This window comes from Hyperoodon ampullatus, assembly GCF_949752795.1.
Source record: "Hyperoodon ampullatus genome assembly, chromosome: 9".
Classification (NCBI taxonomy): domain Eukaryota; kingdom Metazoa; phylum Chordata; class Mammalia; order Artiodactyla; family Ziphiidae; genus Hyperoodon; species Hyperoodon ampullatus.
In genome coordinates this window covers 85,184,494-85,198,392 of record NC_136922.1, presented here as the reverse complement: position 1 = coordinate 85,198,392, position 13,899 = coordinate 85,184,494, and the positions used below count along the sequence as shown (strand labels likewise).

Below are 13,899 nucleotides of genomic sequence, written 5' to 3'. Positions count from 1 at the left end.
TATCCAGCTGTGTGTGCCTGTAGCCTTTACGATGCTCCCCGGATTTTCAGAGGGAATCTTGCTTGATCGTCCAAAGGGTCTGAAATCACCCCAGGTCACGGTGAAGCATGCAGTGAGAGGGAGATGGAACAGGGAGGAAGACTTCTGTGAAAATCCCAGATCTAGTCCACTGTTTGCTGGATGGGCCCTCCTTCCCGGTGGGCATGGAACCATGTATTTATATCTCTGGTTTCCTGCCTTGGAGTTTTCTGCCTTTGGAAGAAGAGCGGCTTAGAGGAGTGACAGAGAAATGACCCGCAGGCCTGCCTAAAGGATGTCCACACAGGCTCTCTTCTCCTGCAGACACCTGAAAGCTCAGGTTTCTTCCCTCAGCTTTGGGAAGAGAGGCTTTCAAGGCTTCAGCACCCAGGGCTGAGGTCCAGCTGCCGCAGCATGTCCTGCAGAGACCCCTGCAGCCTGCTCAGGGCCACCACCTCCGTGGAGTAGAGAGAGGCTTCCAGGACGCCGCCCAGGTTCTCCAAGGTCTCCAGGGCTCTGGCCTGGGGCAAGGGGCAGCTCTTGGAGGAGGCCAGCAGGTGGAGAAGGTCCCGGAGGTTCTCTAGGTCATTAGATATTTGGATCACATTTCTGGAAGGCAGACTGGTGAGGATCTGTTGGTAGATCGCCAATGTCTGGTCCATCTTGGACAAACTCAGGACAGGGGGGAGCCCAGGGATGAAGTCCAAACCAGTGACCCTCTGTTTGGAGGAGACGGACTGCTATGCAGGAGGAAGGGGAGAGCAAGAGCTCAGGGGGAGAGAAGTCAGCTCTGCAAAGCCCCTGGCCCTTCCCGCGAGCGTGGAGGTGCCTCCTTTCCCCCTTCCGCACCATCCTGCCTAGGCCCTTATTTCTTGTGCCCACGTGGCTGCCAAGCCTCCAAGCTGGTCTCCCGGGCTTATGTCTTCCTGCCCTTCCCAAACCACCCTTCCAGACCAGCTTCAGCAGGCCGTTTCCTCTTCCAGATGCCTCTGCTATAGAACCAGCCATGACTCCCTATTTCTTACTTACTGACTTAAGTCTCTTCCCCAGGCATTGAGGTCCTCCATACATGCCCCTCCCCAACCCTTCCACCCCCAGCGGACGCCTTCCTCCCAGACAGGTTCTCCACGAAGTCTCACCCCCTTAGGGATCAAAGCCCCGTCTCACTCCTCCACTCCAATAACTCTGGTTACCAGGAGGGGCTCTCCCCCTCCCCCGCTGCCCACAGCGCTCACTTCCTGCACCACACCAGTTGGGACACTCTGGGTCTATCATGCGCAGCTTGTTGAATGACTATTTTGAAAGCAAGGAGACTTAAGCGTTTTTCCCTATGAAATGTTCAAGACGCTATCTAGTTCTGAGCTGTCCCTGCTTCCGGCCACCTAACGGCTCCCTGGCTGCCTAAGGTTACTGTTAGAAATCCAGAGTGGCCAGGAGATGTGGAAGTCTCCAGATTGCTCCATGCAGGTGAACAAGTTGGTTTTTAAGGCAGGGGGCTATCAAAAGCCACGTCTGAAAACCTTTGAAGAGGGCATGCTCTGTTCTGGTTCTGCAGGGGTGTGTGTGTGTGTGTGTGTGTGTGTGTGTGTGTGTGTGTGTCACTTGCTTTATCTAGTTTAATCTTGAAATGACCTTGTGAAGACTATTAAGATAGTCCTATTATCTAGATGAGGAAACCAGGGATTAAAGACATTGAGGAGCTTAACTAGCTTAAGATTTTACAGATAGAGAACAGAAGGGCGAGGATTCTCACGTAGCCTTCCTAATTCTAAACACCGACCTCATCTGGGAAGTGGCTGAAGGTATAGGCTTGTGGACCCCAGAGAAAATACTCAGGGGACATTGAGAGCTGTTTGCAAATACGTAGAGGGTTGTATGTGAAAGAGGGCTTGCCAGGCAGGACCAGCAGTAATGAGGAGAAGCTTCGTAGGGTCAGAGTTCAGCTACCAGCCAGGAAGAATGCCTAATGATCAGAACATTCTAGAGATGTGTTGGAGGCCCAGAGAGGGTGCTGCTGGGGCCCTGGTCACCTGCCAAGGGGACACCGGACCATTATGCTCTGGTCCTGGGCACTAGGATTCCAGTCTGGGAGGAAGGGGAGTGAGGAGGTGGGAGGCAAGGGGAGAGCGGGAGAGCAGAGGCAGCTGTCCATGCGGTCGGGAGGCGTCCAGGCCTCCAGGCCCCTTGCGCGAGGCCGCACAGCCTCAGCCAACCTCTGAGGTCCGGTTTCCCCACGGGCCAGCCACAGGTCTACCTCGTCTCCCAGGCCCTCCCTACCGTGTGTGATATGTCATTGATCCTGGTGACAATCGTCTTGATGAGGGTTTTGGTGTCATCCTGGACTTTTCGGATGGGCACAGCTTCAATGTAGGACAGATAGGGCCAAAGCCACAGGAATCGGCACAGGGGTCCACAACGCATTTTTCTTCCCGGGTTGTGCTTCTGGGGCCTGAAAACAGAAGGAACCACACGTGGCATGTCGCTGGGATCTCAGAGAACACCCACATGTCACGTTACCAATCACATTCTCAGATGCGGATAAAAATGAGATTTGCTTTCCGCTGTGGTTATCATTTCCTCAAAGACAATTCATTGTCTAGAAATACAGTAATGAAATGCATTCCCTTGGGGAAAGGCATGGTCGCATCAAGAAAACCACGGTGAGGTGTGCTGTAGACCGCAGAGCAGGAAGACAGGGCATGAGCGAATGGACGAGCTTTTAAGGTATGGATTGAATCTAGCCATTTACTAGCTTCATGACTTCAGGCATATCCTATAACCGCTAAAAACTCCTGCCTGCATCCCTTGCAATATACCTATCTCCAGGCTTTTATGAGGATCAAATTAGATAACATGTGTGAAAGAGCTTTAAAGGTGTTGTGAAGTGTACTCTATTACTACCCTATTATTAGAGATTGTGTTACTGTCCTCTCCATTAACTCTCTCACAGCAGCCCACTGATATTTCCATGATGGCATTTATCACTGGCTTTATTACTTCCTTTCTCTCCCACTGGATTGAATCCAATCGGCACTTATGGAAGGTGTGATAATACGTCAGATGCAGTGCTGGGCACCAAGGATGCTACGGTGGACAACGGATGTTCTCTACTCTCAAAGTGCTTATAGTTGAATAGGAGAGATAAACAGGTAAACAGGCCATCCCAATACAGGAAGAAAGAGCTCTGCAAGAAGGACAAGATATTGTGGGAATACAAAGGGGGGCTCCCTGGAAGAGGTGTCACTTGAGCTGGGTATTGAAGGCCAAGGAGGGATCAGGAAGAGTATAAACTGGTTGCATAATGGCCAAGAAAACAGCCGGTGCAAAGGCATGAAGGCAGGAGAAAGTATATAACACGTTCACCCAGAATGTCTGAAACTTTCAAAGTCATGGAACCATGAATTCTAACATTAATAATATGCATGCAGAACCTTGATTAAGCAGCAAAGTTTTAATGAGATACATGAGGCAAAAGGTAATCAGATTAAAGGCATGTGAGCCTGTGGCCAATGATCCATGCTAAGTACGTGTGGATGAGCCTGAAATAATGATCAAGAGTAAGTAAATGTTAGCATGAAGGTCCTGGAGATGGCAAAAAAGTTCATCTCTGCTTTTTGTGTTCTGCCTCATCTGGGTCTTGATAAAAACAGGTAACACATTTTCTGTCCATAGGTGGCAATTTAGTATAATTCATATTCTGGCAATATAATAGAAATAAGCAGTCTTGGGAATTCCCTGGTGCTTTCACTGTGGTGGCCCAGGTTCACTCCCTGGTTGGGGAACAAATATCCAGCAGGCTGCACAGTGCAGCAAAAAAAAAAAAAAAAAAAGTCTGTTTCTATATTATAATGCTTGATCAAAGGTCTTTTTAAAAATTAATTAATTTGTTTTTTGGCTGCGTTAGGTCTTCGTTGCTGTGCGCGGGCTTTCTTTTGTTGTGGAGCACGGGCTCTAGGTGCGCGGCCTTCAGTAGTTGTGGTGCACAGGCTTAGTTGCTCCACAGCATGTGGAATCTTCCCGGAGCAGGGATCGAACCCACATCCCCTGCATTGGCAGGCAGATTCTCAACCACTGTGCCACCAGAGAAGTCCTGTTTTTTTTAATCTGAATTTTACCGAAGGGGAAAAATGAGACTCAAGAAGACGCGCTAACTTGTCCAAAGTCAAACAAGTAAGTAGCAAAGCCAGGATTCACAGCCAAAGCTGCTTCACCCAGAAAGGCTGGGTCCTTTCTACCCTACCCCACCAGTTTCTCCAAGCTTTAAGGGGAAGCCCAAATTACAAGCCACTCCAATGACCAACCAAGGGCAGCTCCTGGGACCATGGCATTTGGGAAAAAATACCCTGCTCTATTCTAGGATGAAGCTATGAGATTGTACCCCTGTATCACCTTCATGTATGAAAAATACTAAGTAATTCGGGAGGGGGCATGTCAAATGTTTTTGTGCTTGTTCTCTCTCCTAAAAAGTTAATACTGCTTCTATTAACTCCTTATTCCCTGAGTAAACATGCCCACCAAATGTTTGAGGAATGGAGTTAAATAGTGCTAACCCCTCAGTGTGATTCCATGAAACCCTAGCAAAGGTGGAAGCACAGTGGTTAGGCCCCAAAGCTTCATCAGTGGGCTTTGCCCTTATTAGCTGTGTGTATCTGGGCAAGATATTTAATTCCCTAAAGCATCGGTTCCCATCAGTAAAATGGAATGAATCACACCACCTGGTTCAAAGGTTAATTGGGGAGTAAATATCAGCTTTTTTTGAATTGTGTAATTACTCAGCAGGGCTTGGAATGCTCTGGCAGCACTACCTGTAGCCAACCCTGAATCTAGCATTAGGCCCATCGCCTCACCTGGGCCATCTCAAGAGGGTGCCTGGTATTTCTAGGTCCTCCCCCTGCAGCACAAGATAGAGTGGTAAACTTTTCTAGGATTCATGTGTTAATGACACCCTCCTTCCCAAGAGAATTTATTACCAGATTAACTCTGGTCATAGTCACCCTCACATAATGGCCACTCTTTAATACCTGAGTGGAAAAACAGTTTTACTAGCCCCCTCTATCACCATGGATAATATGCTTCAGTGGGTGCTGAAAATAAATCATAGTTCCTTGAAACGTGGAATTGAGGAACTGCTGCTGAGTAAGTCTGACTAAGACGAGAGGCCAGGGTTAGGGGAGCTCCCTGGGGGGGCTGCAGAGAGAACTTGTAACAGGCCCATCTGAGATCAAAGTGATGGGGAGACTCTGGCCAACAGGCACACACAACATGAAACACACATGCTCACACATATAACACATCATATGCATACACACACACATATCAACACATTAACCCTTTTAGTAAAGGCTGGTGATTGTCTCCAGTACCTATTGCCTCTTCGCAATTAGTAGAACATCCAGGTTTAGATAGAGATGTGGCCATTCAGAATAAATACTCCATTTCCCAGCTGGTGTGGCAATGCGACTAAATTCTGGCCAACTGAATATAAGAAATGCGATGTGGCAGTTCTTGTGCTGTGTGCTTTTGCCCCTCCCTTTTCCATCCCTTCCTCCATCCTGATGCCTGAATTGTGGATGTGGTAGCTGGCGTTCTGGTGCTTCTTGGGTCATGAGGACAAGGGCCTTACCGTATGAACACTGGAGTAGGGAGCTGGAGGGGGCCAGGTCACTGAGGACTTGCTGGAGGAGAGATGACATGCATGGACCACCTACCTCTGAACTTGTACTGAGTGTGTGAGAGACATAACCTCTGTCTTGGTTAAGACACTGTTATTTTGGGTCTCTGCTAAGTGCAGCCAAACTTAATGCTAATTAATTTATACACCCAGCCACAGGCAGACATCAAGCTTTTCTTGGTTCACCTGAATGTCAGTACCTGGGTGGGGCCTGGCTGTGGCCCGAGATTTTGGGTTTGGGGGGAAGGGCTGGTAAGAACAGAGTTTGGGGACTGGGGAGGGGAGGGATAATCCAAGACAGCAACTACAGCTTCACTGAGCACAGCACCTGACACATACTAGTTACTCAATATCTGTTTGATGGTTGACAGCTAACATGTATTGATCGCCTACTGGGGGCCAGGGACAGAGATAAAGAGACATGCAATCGCAGAAAAGTGGGATTAGGAGTGGGGACAGTCGGGGCTGAAGACTGGTGGTTTTCCCAGGAAGCCCAGGTAGTACACCACAGTATTCGGCATTGTCAACTACTTACATATATTATTTGTTAAAAATAAAAGTAAAGAACAAAACTGTGCTCTTAAACAACTGGTTTAAGAATTTACCTAATTAACTACAATGCAAGGAATAATGTTTAAAGAGATAAAATGCCTTGGATAACTCAGGGGAGGAAGTCGTGTGTATACTTATGAGCTCTAAAGCCGAGCTATGTTTCAGTTGGAGCGTAGGACCTTGGGAAAATTTGCTAACCTCTTGCAGACTCAGTTTTCTTAGCTGTAAAATGGGGATGAAACAAATCATAATTCCCATCTGTGGCTGTTACGAAATAATGTATGTAAAATGCTTGCTCTGTGCCTGGCACATGGCCAATCCCAATACATGTTAGCTGCTGTCACCATTATTTCCAGCTAGGGAATCAAGGAAGCATCTTGGAGGAGGTGGCATTTAATAAGGGTCCTGAGAATGGGGGGGAATGGGTTTGTGAAGGTGGAGGAGAGGGGCACCCCCAGCAGAGGTCTCAGAAGATGGTGGCTTTCAGCTGGCACAGGAGGTGTGACGGGGGGACAGGGAGGGGTGGGGCTGTGCCACCTTGGCTGTGCAGGGAGGCCAGGCTATTTCTGTGGAAGTGAGGAGCTCTGATCACTCCCAGGCTAGTGCTTTCAGCACAGGTGACAAAAAGGACGGAGATGGAAACTGGGAAAGGCCACCCACCCACTTCTCCACAGACCAGCTTGCCTCCGCCTTCCCCAAGAAGCTGGCCGCCTCCAGACGTGAGCTCCCTCACCTCCCCTCTTGTCCTGGGGGATGCAGCAGACGAAGTGGCGGCCTCTATGTCAAGGTCGGAGGGCACTTCTCTAGATTCAGGCTAGAAGGTTGGCTGGCCCCAGGGCAGGCCTGCCCACAGCCTTTGGATTCCAGCAGTCAGAGGGGAGGTGGGGAGAGCTCTGGGTCACAGAGGCCTTTGCTGGTGGAGGCTGCCGGCTTTGAGTTATCCAAACTCCTCTGTCTTCTCCCGGTAGAAAGTATCAGAGGTTAGTAAGGGCACACCCTTCTCTCTTCCTTCTTCTCTTCTCCAGCCATCAGGTTTTCATACCTCTCTCTCCAGTAATCTTTGGTATGCTAGTGTGAATTAAATTCAGGTGACGTGGTATTTACTGTTAATTTTACGGAAAAAGCTTTGGACAGTCTACACCCTCTCTCTCCCTGTAGAAATCCTTCCTGTGGGCTCCCTCGCATTCTTCCCTCTCAGCCTTCCTTCCTTCCTTTCTCCCTAACTCCAAGTTGGAAGGGACTTGGGGATGGGGAAGGGACAAAGGATGAACAGACAGAGAAGGTTGGATCCTGATCCTTCGAGTTACTCAGAATCCAGTGGAACAGATAGAAGCTTAAACAACTCATTTTAACACAACGTGGTGAAGGTTATAAGAGAAGGAACATGGAACTGGGGGATCACGGGGAAAGGGGGTGACTCTGGGGAGGTGAGGAGAGCTTTACACTGAGACCTGAAGGACAGGGGTTCCCCAGGGGGAAGAGAGCAAGCAGGGCCTTCCAGGCCAAGGGGACAATGTAGACTTGGGGGAAACCATGGTGGGTTTGGGAGAATTCAATATGGTAGAAGGGTAGAGTATGTGAGGCTGGAGAGCTAGAATGTCCCAGGCTTGATTCTATGTGTAGTCGGGACCTTTCGGGGAATCTGCCCTGCTCAGGACACACACACACACACACACACAAATCCTGGAGGCCATGTTTGCATGAGCAATAGTGGGCAAGAGAACCAGAATACTCTTCTCTTCCCTTTCCGTGTCCCTTCCTCCTCCAGCTCCTGATTGGGTCAATTAGCGTCTCTCCTGGTAATTTAAAGTAGTGCTCCGAGGAGTCCAGTTTGCCTCTGATGAGGACTCAGAAGATCAAGGGTAGCCATGGTTGGCATCACATGCACGGAATAGCTAAGAGAGACCAGGGTCCATCCAGCTGCTGAGAGGTGGATTATGGTCAATGCCTGGACTCTTTCTTGACCTTCTTCCTGGTTCCTGACCATGTTGGTTCTAGGCTCTCCCTGTCCTTAGCCTCCAGTGTGAGATACTCTTCCACACATACTACTCACTTGAGTAGCTTTCAACTTTCTGAATATATTTTTTCATCCAGGAGACATATAGATACACACATGTAAGAGAAACAAGTGTCAGGAAATAATATTCACCTTTACTATGGGGGATGCACTCTTGAGAGTCTCCATTCTGTTTTTTAAATGTTGGCTGCAATATACAGTTGAAAACACTGAGCTAACATGAGTGGTTTTCTCTTATTTGCAACCAGAAGCCTGGTTGAGAAATCACGTTAACATACTTAACTGGGAGCCAGAATGTGGGTGCGAGGGGTTATATTCTTCCCATTCATTAGAAACTACCCTTAGATTTGATCTCATCAGGGATAACAAATAGGTTTCAATTCCCGTGTCAACTCTGATCAATTTTTAGCGGTTCCTTGGAGTGCTGAGTGGAGACGAATCTGAAGCTCCATCCAGTCTCACAGGGAGAAGGTGCCGTGATCAATTAGTGATGTCTGCCGGGTGCAGGAGTGGTGGATATGCCACTTGTTCAGCATCTCCCAAGGGCCTGGCACAGAGCAGGTGCTCATTAAATTTTTGTTGAATGAATGAATGAAATATTTCCCATCCCTGATCTTCATTGTCTAACAAGGTTAACCTACCTCTACAATGGTTTACCTGCTCCCATTTTAAAGTCACGATCTAGAATTCACTTTTGCCCAGCAGGAATTCCTAAGAAACTTTCTTAATGAAGATGGAAAATGCTTCAGCATCCTGGTCTCCTTTTCATGGGGACTTTGGTCGGCTTCCTGCATCCCATAGATGTCCTCCAGCACCACATAGGCCCCTATTCCCTTCAGCTTCCTGAGTCCTGCTCCATCTTAACTATTGTCTCAGATGCTCCCTGCCTTGGTCCCATTCATCAGCTTGGCTCTTCCTGCTGTGCTCTGGGCCTCCTGCCCTTCTCGGAGGTCTCTGCTCTGCCCGGCTAGTCTTCCCTGTGGTTTCCCCCCCACTTCCCTGGCACCCCCAGCCTGGAGCACCCCAGAGTACAAACTCAATACGTGCACAGATGGGGATGAACTCTTCCAGGGGATGGATGATATATCGGCATTGACACCGATCGCTCCAGAGAGTTGACAAATTGAGCAGGAAAGACTGTAAAATGCACTTTGCTGAGAAGCAAGGCACATTTGTTGTCACACATGGAGTAGTGCAAAGGACTCTGTGGGCCCAGTCATCAGGTGGGTTGTTTTTAAGCAGAAGCCGCCTCTCTTTCTACTTCTCTGAGACAACTGTGTGGACAAAGAAGAATTTCAAGGCTCTCGCTGGCAGGCTACAAGGGAGCTGTCACCACTGGACTCCTACTGCGGGTGGGAACAGGGCCTACTGACTGACTGATTGCAGGAGAATTTGGCTCCGTTTTCCTTTAAATTTATATGCATGTGGTTGAAGGATGCACATATCACAAGGACTCCACCTCCCTGGAGCCCTTCTCTCTCTCTGACCCCCACGTTCCCCTAGGTGGCATCGAGGCTAGAGCGGGGACAATGACCCAGGTTCTGTGAAGAGAGCTCTCCCAAGCGGCCACCTCCGTACCCTGCATGAGCCACTCAGACACAAGAGGCATCCGCCTGGGGCTGACAGGACGGAATTCATTGCAATCTCCCTGGCTCTGTCCTTGGCGATTGGAACCATTTCCTGGAATGGAGGGGGGAGGAAAATATTTCCCCCAAATACCAAGAAGAGTTATTTTGGGCATAAGATGTACAAAATAAGAGAAGGACACTCCTTTGGCCAACATGGAAACGTTCCCCTCAGCCCAATGTCCTCAACTGCTTGAAAAGAAAAGAACCGAATCACACCCACTGTTTTTCTCTTGCCTTTTCCCCCTGCCTACACGAGAGAAAGGATCAGCAAGGCCTTTCCGCTCAGGAGGGCGTTAGAGTGGGAATGACTATGATTCTGCTCACCGTCCTGGTGGGAAAGAGACTGGATACCCTCTGTCCCACCAGTGTCAGCTGACCACTGCCCGCCTCAGAGCTCTACAGAGCAAACACCAGAGAGCGGACAGAGGTCAGTGCGGGGAGTCATCCAGCTCATGCTCCTGGGGTGGTGTCTTCAAGTCCCTGCCCTCTGCCCCGCCTCCCCTGCAGACTACCTTCTCATCCTCTCCAAAGCTGCTAGTCTCAGATGACAACCAGCGGACTTCCCTGGCGGTCCAGTGGTTAAGACTCCGTGCTTCCACTGCAGGGGGCTCGGGTTCCATCCCTGACTGGGGAACTAAGATCCCACATGCTGCACAATGCAGCCCCCAGAAAACACAAACAAACAAACCAAAAAACCCTCAAATGACAACCAGGCCACCATGTCACTCGATTGAACTGTGTTTAAGAATTCACTTTTCCGGGCTTCCTTGGTGGTGCAGTGGTTGAGAGTCCGCCTATCGATGCAGGGGACACGGGTTCATGCCCCGGTCTGGGAAGATCCCGCGTGCCGCGGAGCGGCTGGGCCCGTGAGCCATGGCCTCTGAGCCTGCGTGTCTGGAGCCTGTGCTCCGCAACGGGAGAGGCCACAACAGTGAGAGGCCCGTGCACAGCAAAAAATAAAAAAAAAAAAAAATAAGAATTCACTTTTCCCAAGTGCCACACCTTTAAGCTATAGAAACTGGAGTGTAAAGGCAAACCCATCCACAATGAAATCTAAAGCAGCCAGGAGGGAAGGCAGGCTATAAGCGAGGCTGGTAGGTCTCATCTGCCAATAGTGTGTCTTTATCAGTTTTGGCTAGAGAGTTGGTAACAGTGAGAAAAGTGTAACAGGCCTTTCCCATGACCTGCTGTTCTGTTGCCCCAGAGAAACCCTATTTTATCCATAATGTAGAAGGCAATTCGCACAGCTTTGAGGCCAGATATGGTGAGATCCAGCATAATTTCTTTGGGAGATTTGGGTTCTTCCTGACAGTTTTTCTGCCCACCTCTACTACCTCGTCCCTTCCTAGGTCCTGGGCTTTATACAGCCCCTCGCATTCAAAAGTCAGAAACCCTGCTGGAAAATGATGCCTGAAATCTCACCTGCAGAGCAAGGCTTCTCCTCAGAAACTCAAAACCCTCCTAACTCGCACTCCTCAGAAACTCAACGCACGCCCCCTGCACATGGCGGTGGGGTACCCTGATCTTTGGGGGTGTGCTCAAGGCCATTTGCAAAGCATCTCAGCGACAGGGCTGGCGGCTCTGGCAGTCTCCTGGGGCCCTGGCTGGCTCCGTGAGCTCAGATTCCCGCCCCGAGGGCACAGGCACAGCCCAGCCCCAAATCCAACGCTCCCGGCTCCCAGCCGCCTCCCCTTCGGTCAGAACTCTGGTGCAAAGTTACCACAATCCAGAACCAAGCCGTCCGCTCTGCCCTTCGCCCGCCTCAGTTTTCCCAGGATGGGGTGGCCTGTCAAGAAAGACCGGCGGAGAAGGAGAAAGGAGAGCGCCGGCTCTTACCTCGCAGCTGCTGGCGCCGCGATTCCTCGATTCCTCTGAGGCTCCATGCCTGCCCGCCCCTCTTATAGACGCCCGAGCGCAACTTGCGCAACTGCCCGGCAGGCTCCGCCGCACCCCGAGCGCCAGCTCCCGCCCTGCCCGGCGGCGGGGCAGCGTCGGGCCGGGCGGCAGCGGGGCAAGGCCTCGAGGGAGGGACTCCGCTGCGCCAGGAGCCCCGCGTGCACCCTCGGGTACCGCCTGAAAAGTTGGGGGCGGCTGGCAGGAGTGAGAAATCCTCGAGGTGGCGCCAGCATCGGCCTTGCGGGCCTAGGGGAGCGGGCGCCAAGGGCAGGGCGGCGGTGAGGGGTTCTTCTGAGCCGGCTGGGGGCTCGGACGGCGCCCTTGCTGGTCGGTGGTGCGCGGACGGCGCGGCCCAGCAGCCAGCTCCGCTGGGCGGCGGCACCCGAGTGCCCTGGGCGCCTGGGAAGCCTCGGGTTAGCGAGAGCGACCCGCCGTGCGCCCGGCCTGGGAAAACACACCTGCAGTGATGATGGTGTGGAGGGAATAAGGAAAGCCAGGCTCACACGGTCTGGAGGCACCAGTCATGCTGCATTGGAGACTTCCTTACGGGAGCATGCTCCCCGAAGTCTCTTGTGCTCCGCCAGGACGGCAAGGGCCTCGTTTGTTCACCGCTATACCCCCGGTTGATAGCCTAGTGCATTGCACAAAGTATTTAATTTCTAAGATAGATAGATATATTTTATTTATTTATTTATTTATTTATTTTGCGGTACGCGGGCCTCTCACCGTTGTGGCCTCTCCCGTTGCGGAGCACAGGCTCCGGACGCGCAGGCTCAGCGGCCATGGCTCACGGACCCAGCCGCTCTGCGGCATGTGGGATCTTCCCGGACCGGGGCACGAACCCGTGCCCCCTGCATCGGCAGGCGGACTCTCAACCACTGCGCCACCAGGGAAGCCCCTCTAAGATATATTTTTAAATGAAAATCGCAAACTTAGTTCTAACAAATATTATTTTTCGATATTTGCTTTATTAATTTTTTGGCTAAAATATTTTAAAGCAAATTACAAGCATCATGACGTTTCACCCTTAAATACTTCAGTATATATCTCTGAAAAATAAGGAAGCCTTTCTACCTTTATCACAAGATCATTATCACACAAGAGTAATTCTTTCACATCATGAGCTAGTCCGCGTTTCAATTTCCCCCAATACCTAAAAAATGTCTTTTATGATTGCTTTGTTTGAGCCTGGTTGTTTTGCTCTTAATATATTTGGAAGGAAAGAAGGAAGGAAGGAAGGGAGGGAGGAAGGGAGAAAGGAAATTGAGCTATATATTTGTGGAAGTCACAGATTGTTAGCATTGACCATGAATTCTAATTATACTGCCACCAAAATGTGGGAAACCAACTAAATGTCCAACATAGGAAATTGGTAAGATTATTGAAAAGCCACATAAGAGCAATATGCACACATTAAAAATTCTGTTGTAAAACTAATATTTAATGATGTAGGAAAAAATAATTATATTTTGTGAGATGGAAAGAATCAGATTATACAATGGTGTGTGTTTTCTGATCACACACATGGCAACACACACACTTTCACACCAAAATATACGTTGTCACTACTGGGAATGGGATCAGGAATTTATAACCTCTTCTTTGTGCTTTTCTGCTTTAAAAAAAAGTGTCTACAATGGAATTACAGGGCTTCCCTGGTGGCGCAGTGGTTGAGAGTCCGCTTGCCGATGCAGGGAACACAGGTTCGTGCCCCGGTCCGGGAAGATCCCACATGCTGCGGGGCGGCTGGGCCCGTGAGTCATGGCTGCTGAGCCTGCGCGTCCGGAGCCTGTGCTCCGCAAGGGGAGAGGCCACTACAGTGAGAGGCTCGCGTACTGAAAAAAAAAAAAAAAAAAAAAAAAAAAAGTACATACAATGGAATTACATTTTGAAGAAAATCTTTCACATCCCACGGAAATGGTGTTTTATGTTGTTTTTCATATATAGACTGTAGCACCCACTACAATCAAGTTTTTCTTGTCCCCAACATCTTTGTAACTTGGTTCTAAGTAGAAACTTAGCTTATAGGCAGGGCCTTAGCAGCCTCAGGTTACTTGTCCCAGCATCACCTTTTTTTAGGGTCACAGTTCAGATTGGGACCAGAGTTATTGCCTGAA

At 49.8% G+C, this 13,899-nt stretch overlaps 1 protein-coding gene across 1 annotated transcript; it reads right to left on the bottom strand.

The window, feature by feature from the left end:
* Positions 1–398: 398 nt before the first annotated feature.
* Positions 399–11,769, bottom strand: LEP (leptin; the record flags this gene model as incomplete). The annotated part of the gene is made up of 3 exons (XM_079711157.1): positions 399–758; positions 2,296–2,467; positions 11,723–11,769. 3 exons carry the CDS (start codon positions 11,767–11,769, stop codon positions 399–401), a joined length of 579 nt encoding a protein of 192 aa, XP_079567283.1.
* Positions 11,770–13,899: the final 2,130 nt, after the last annotated feature.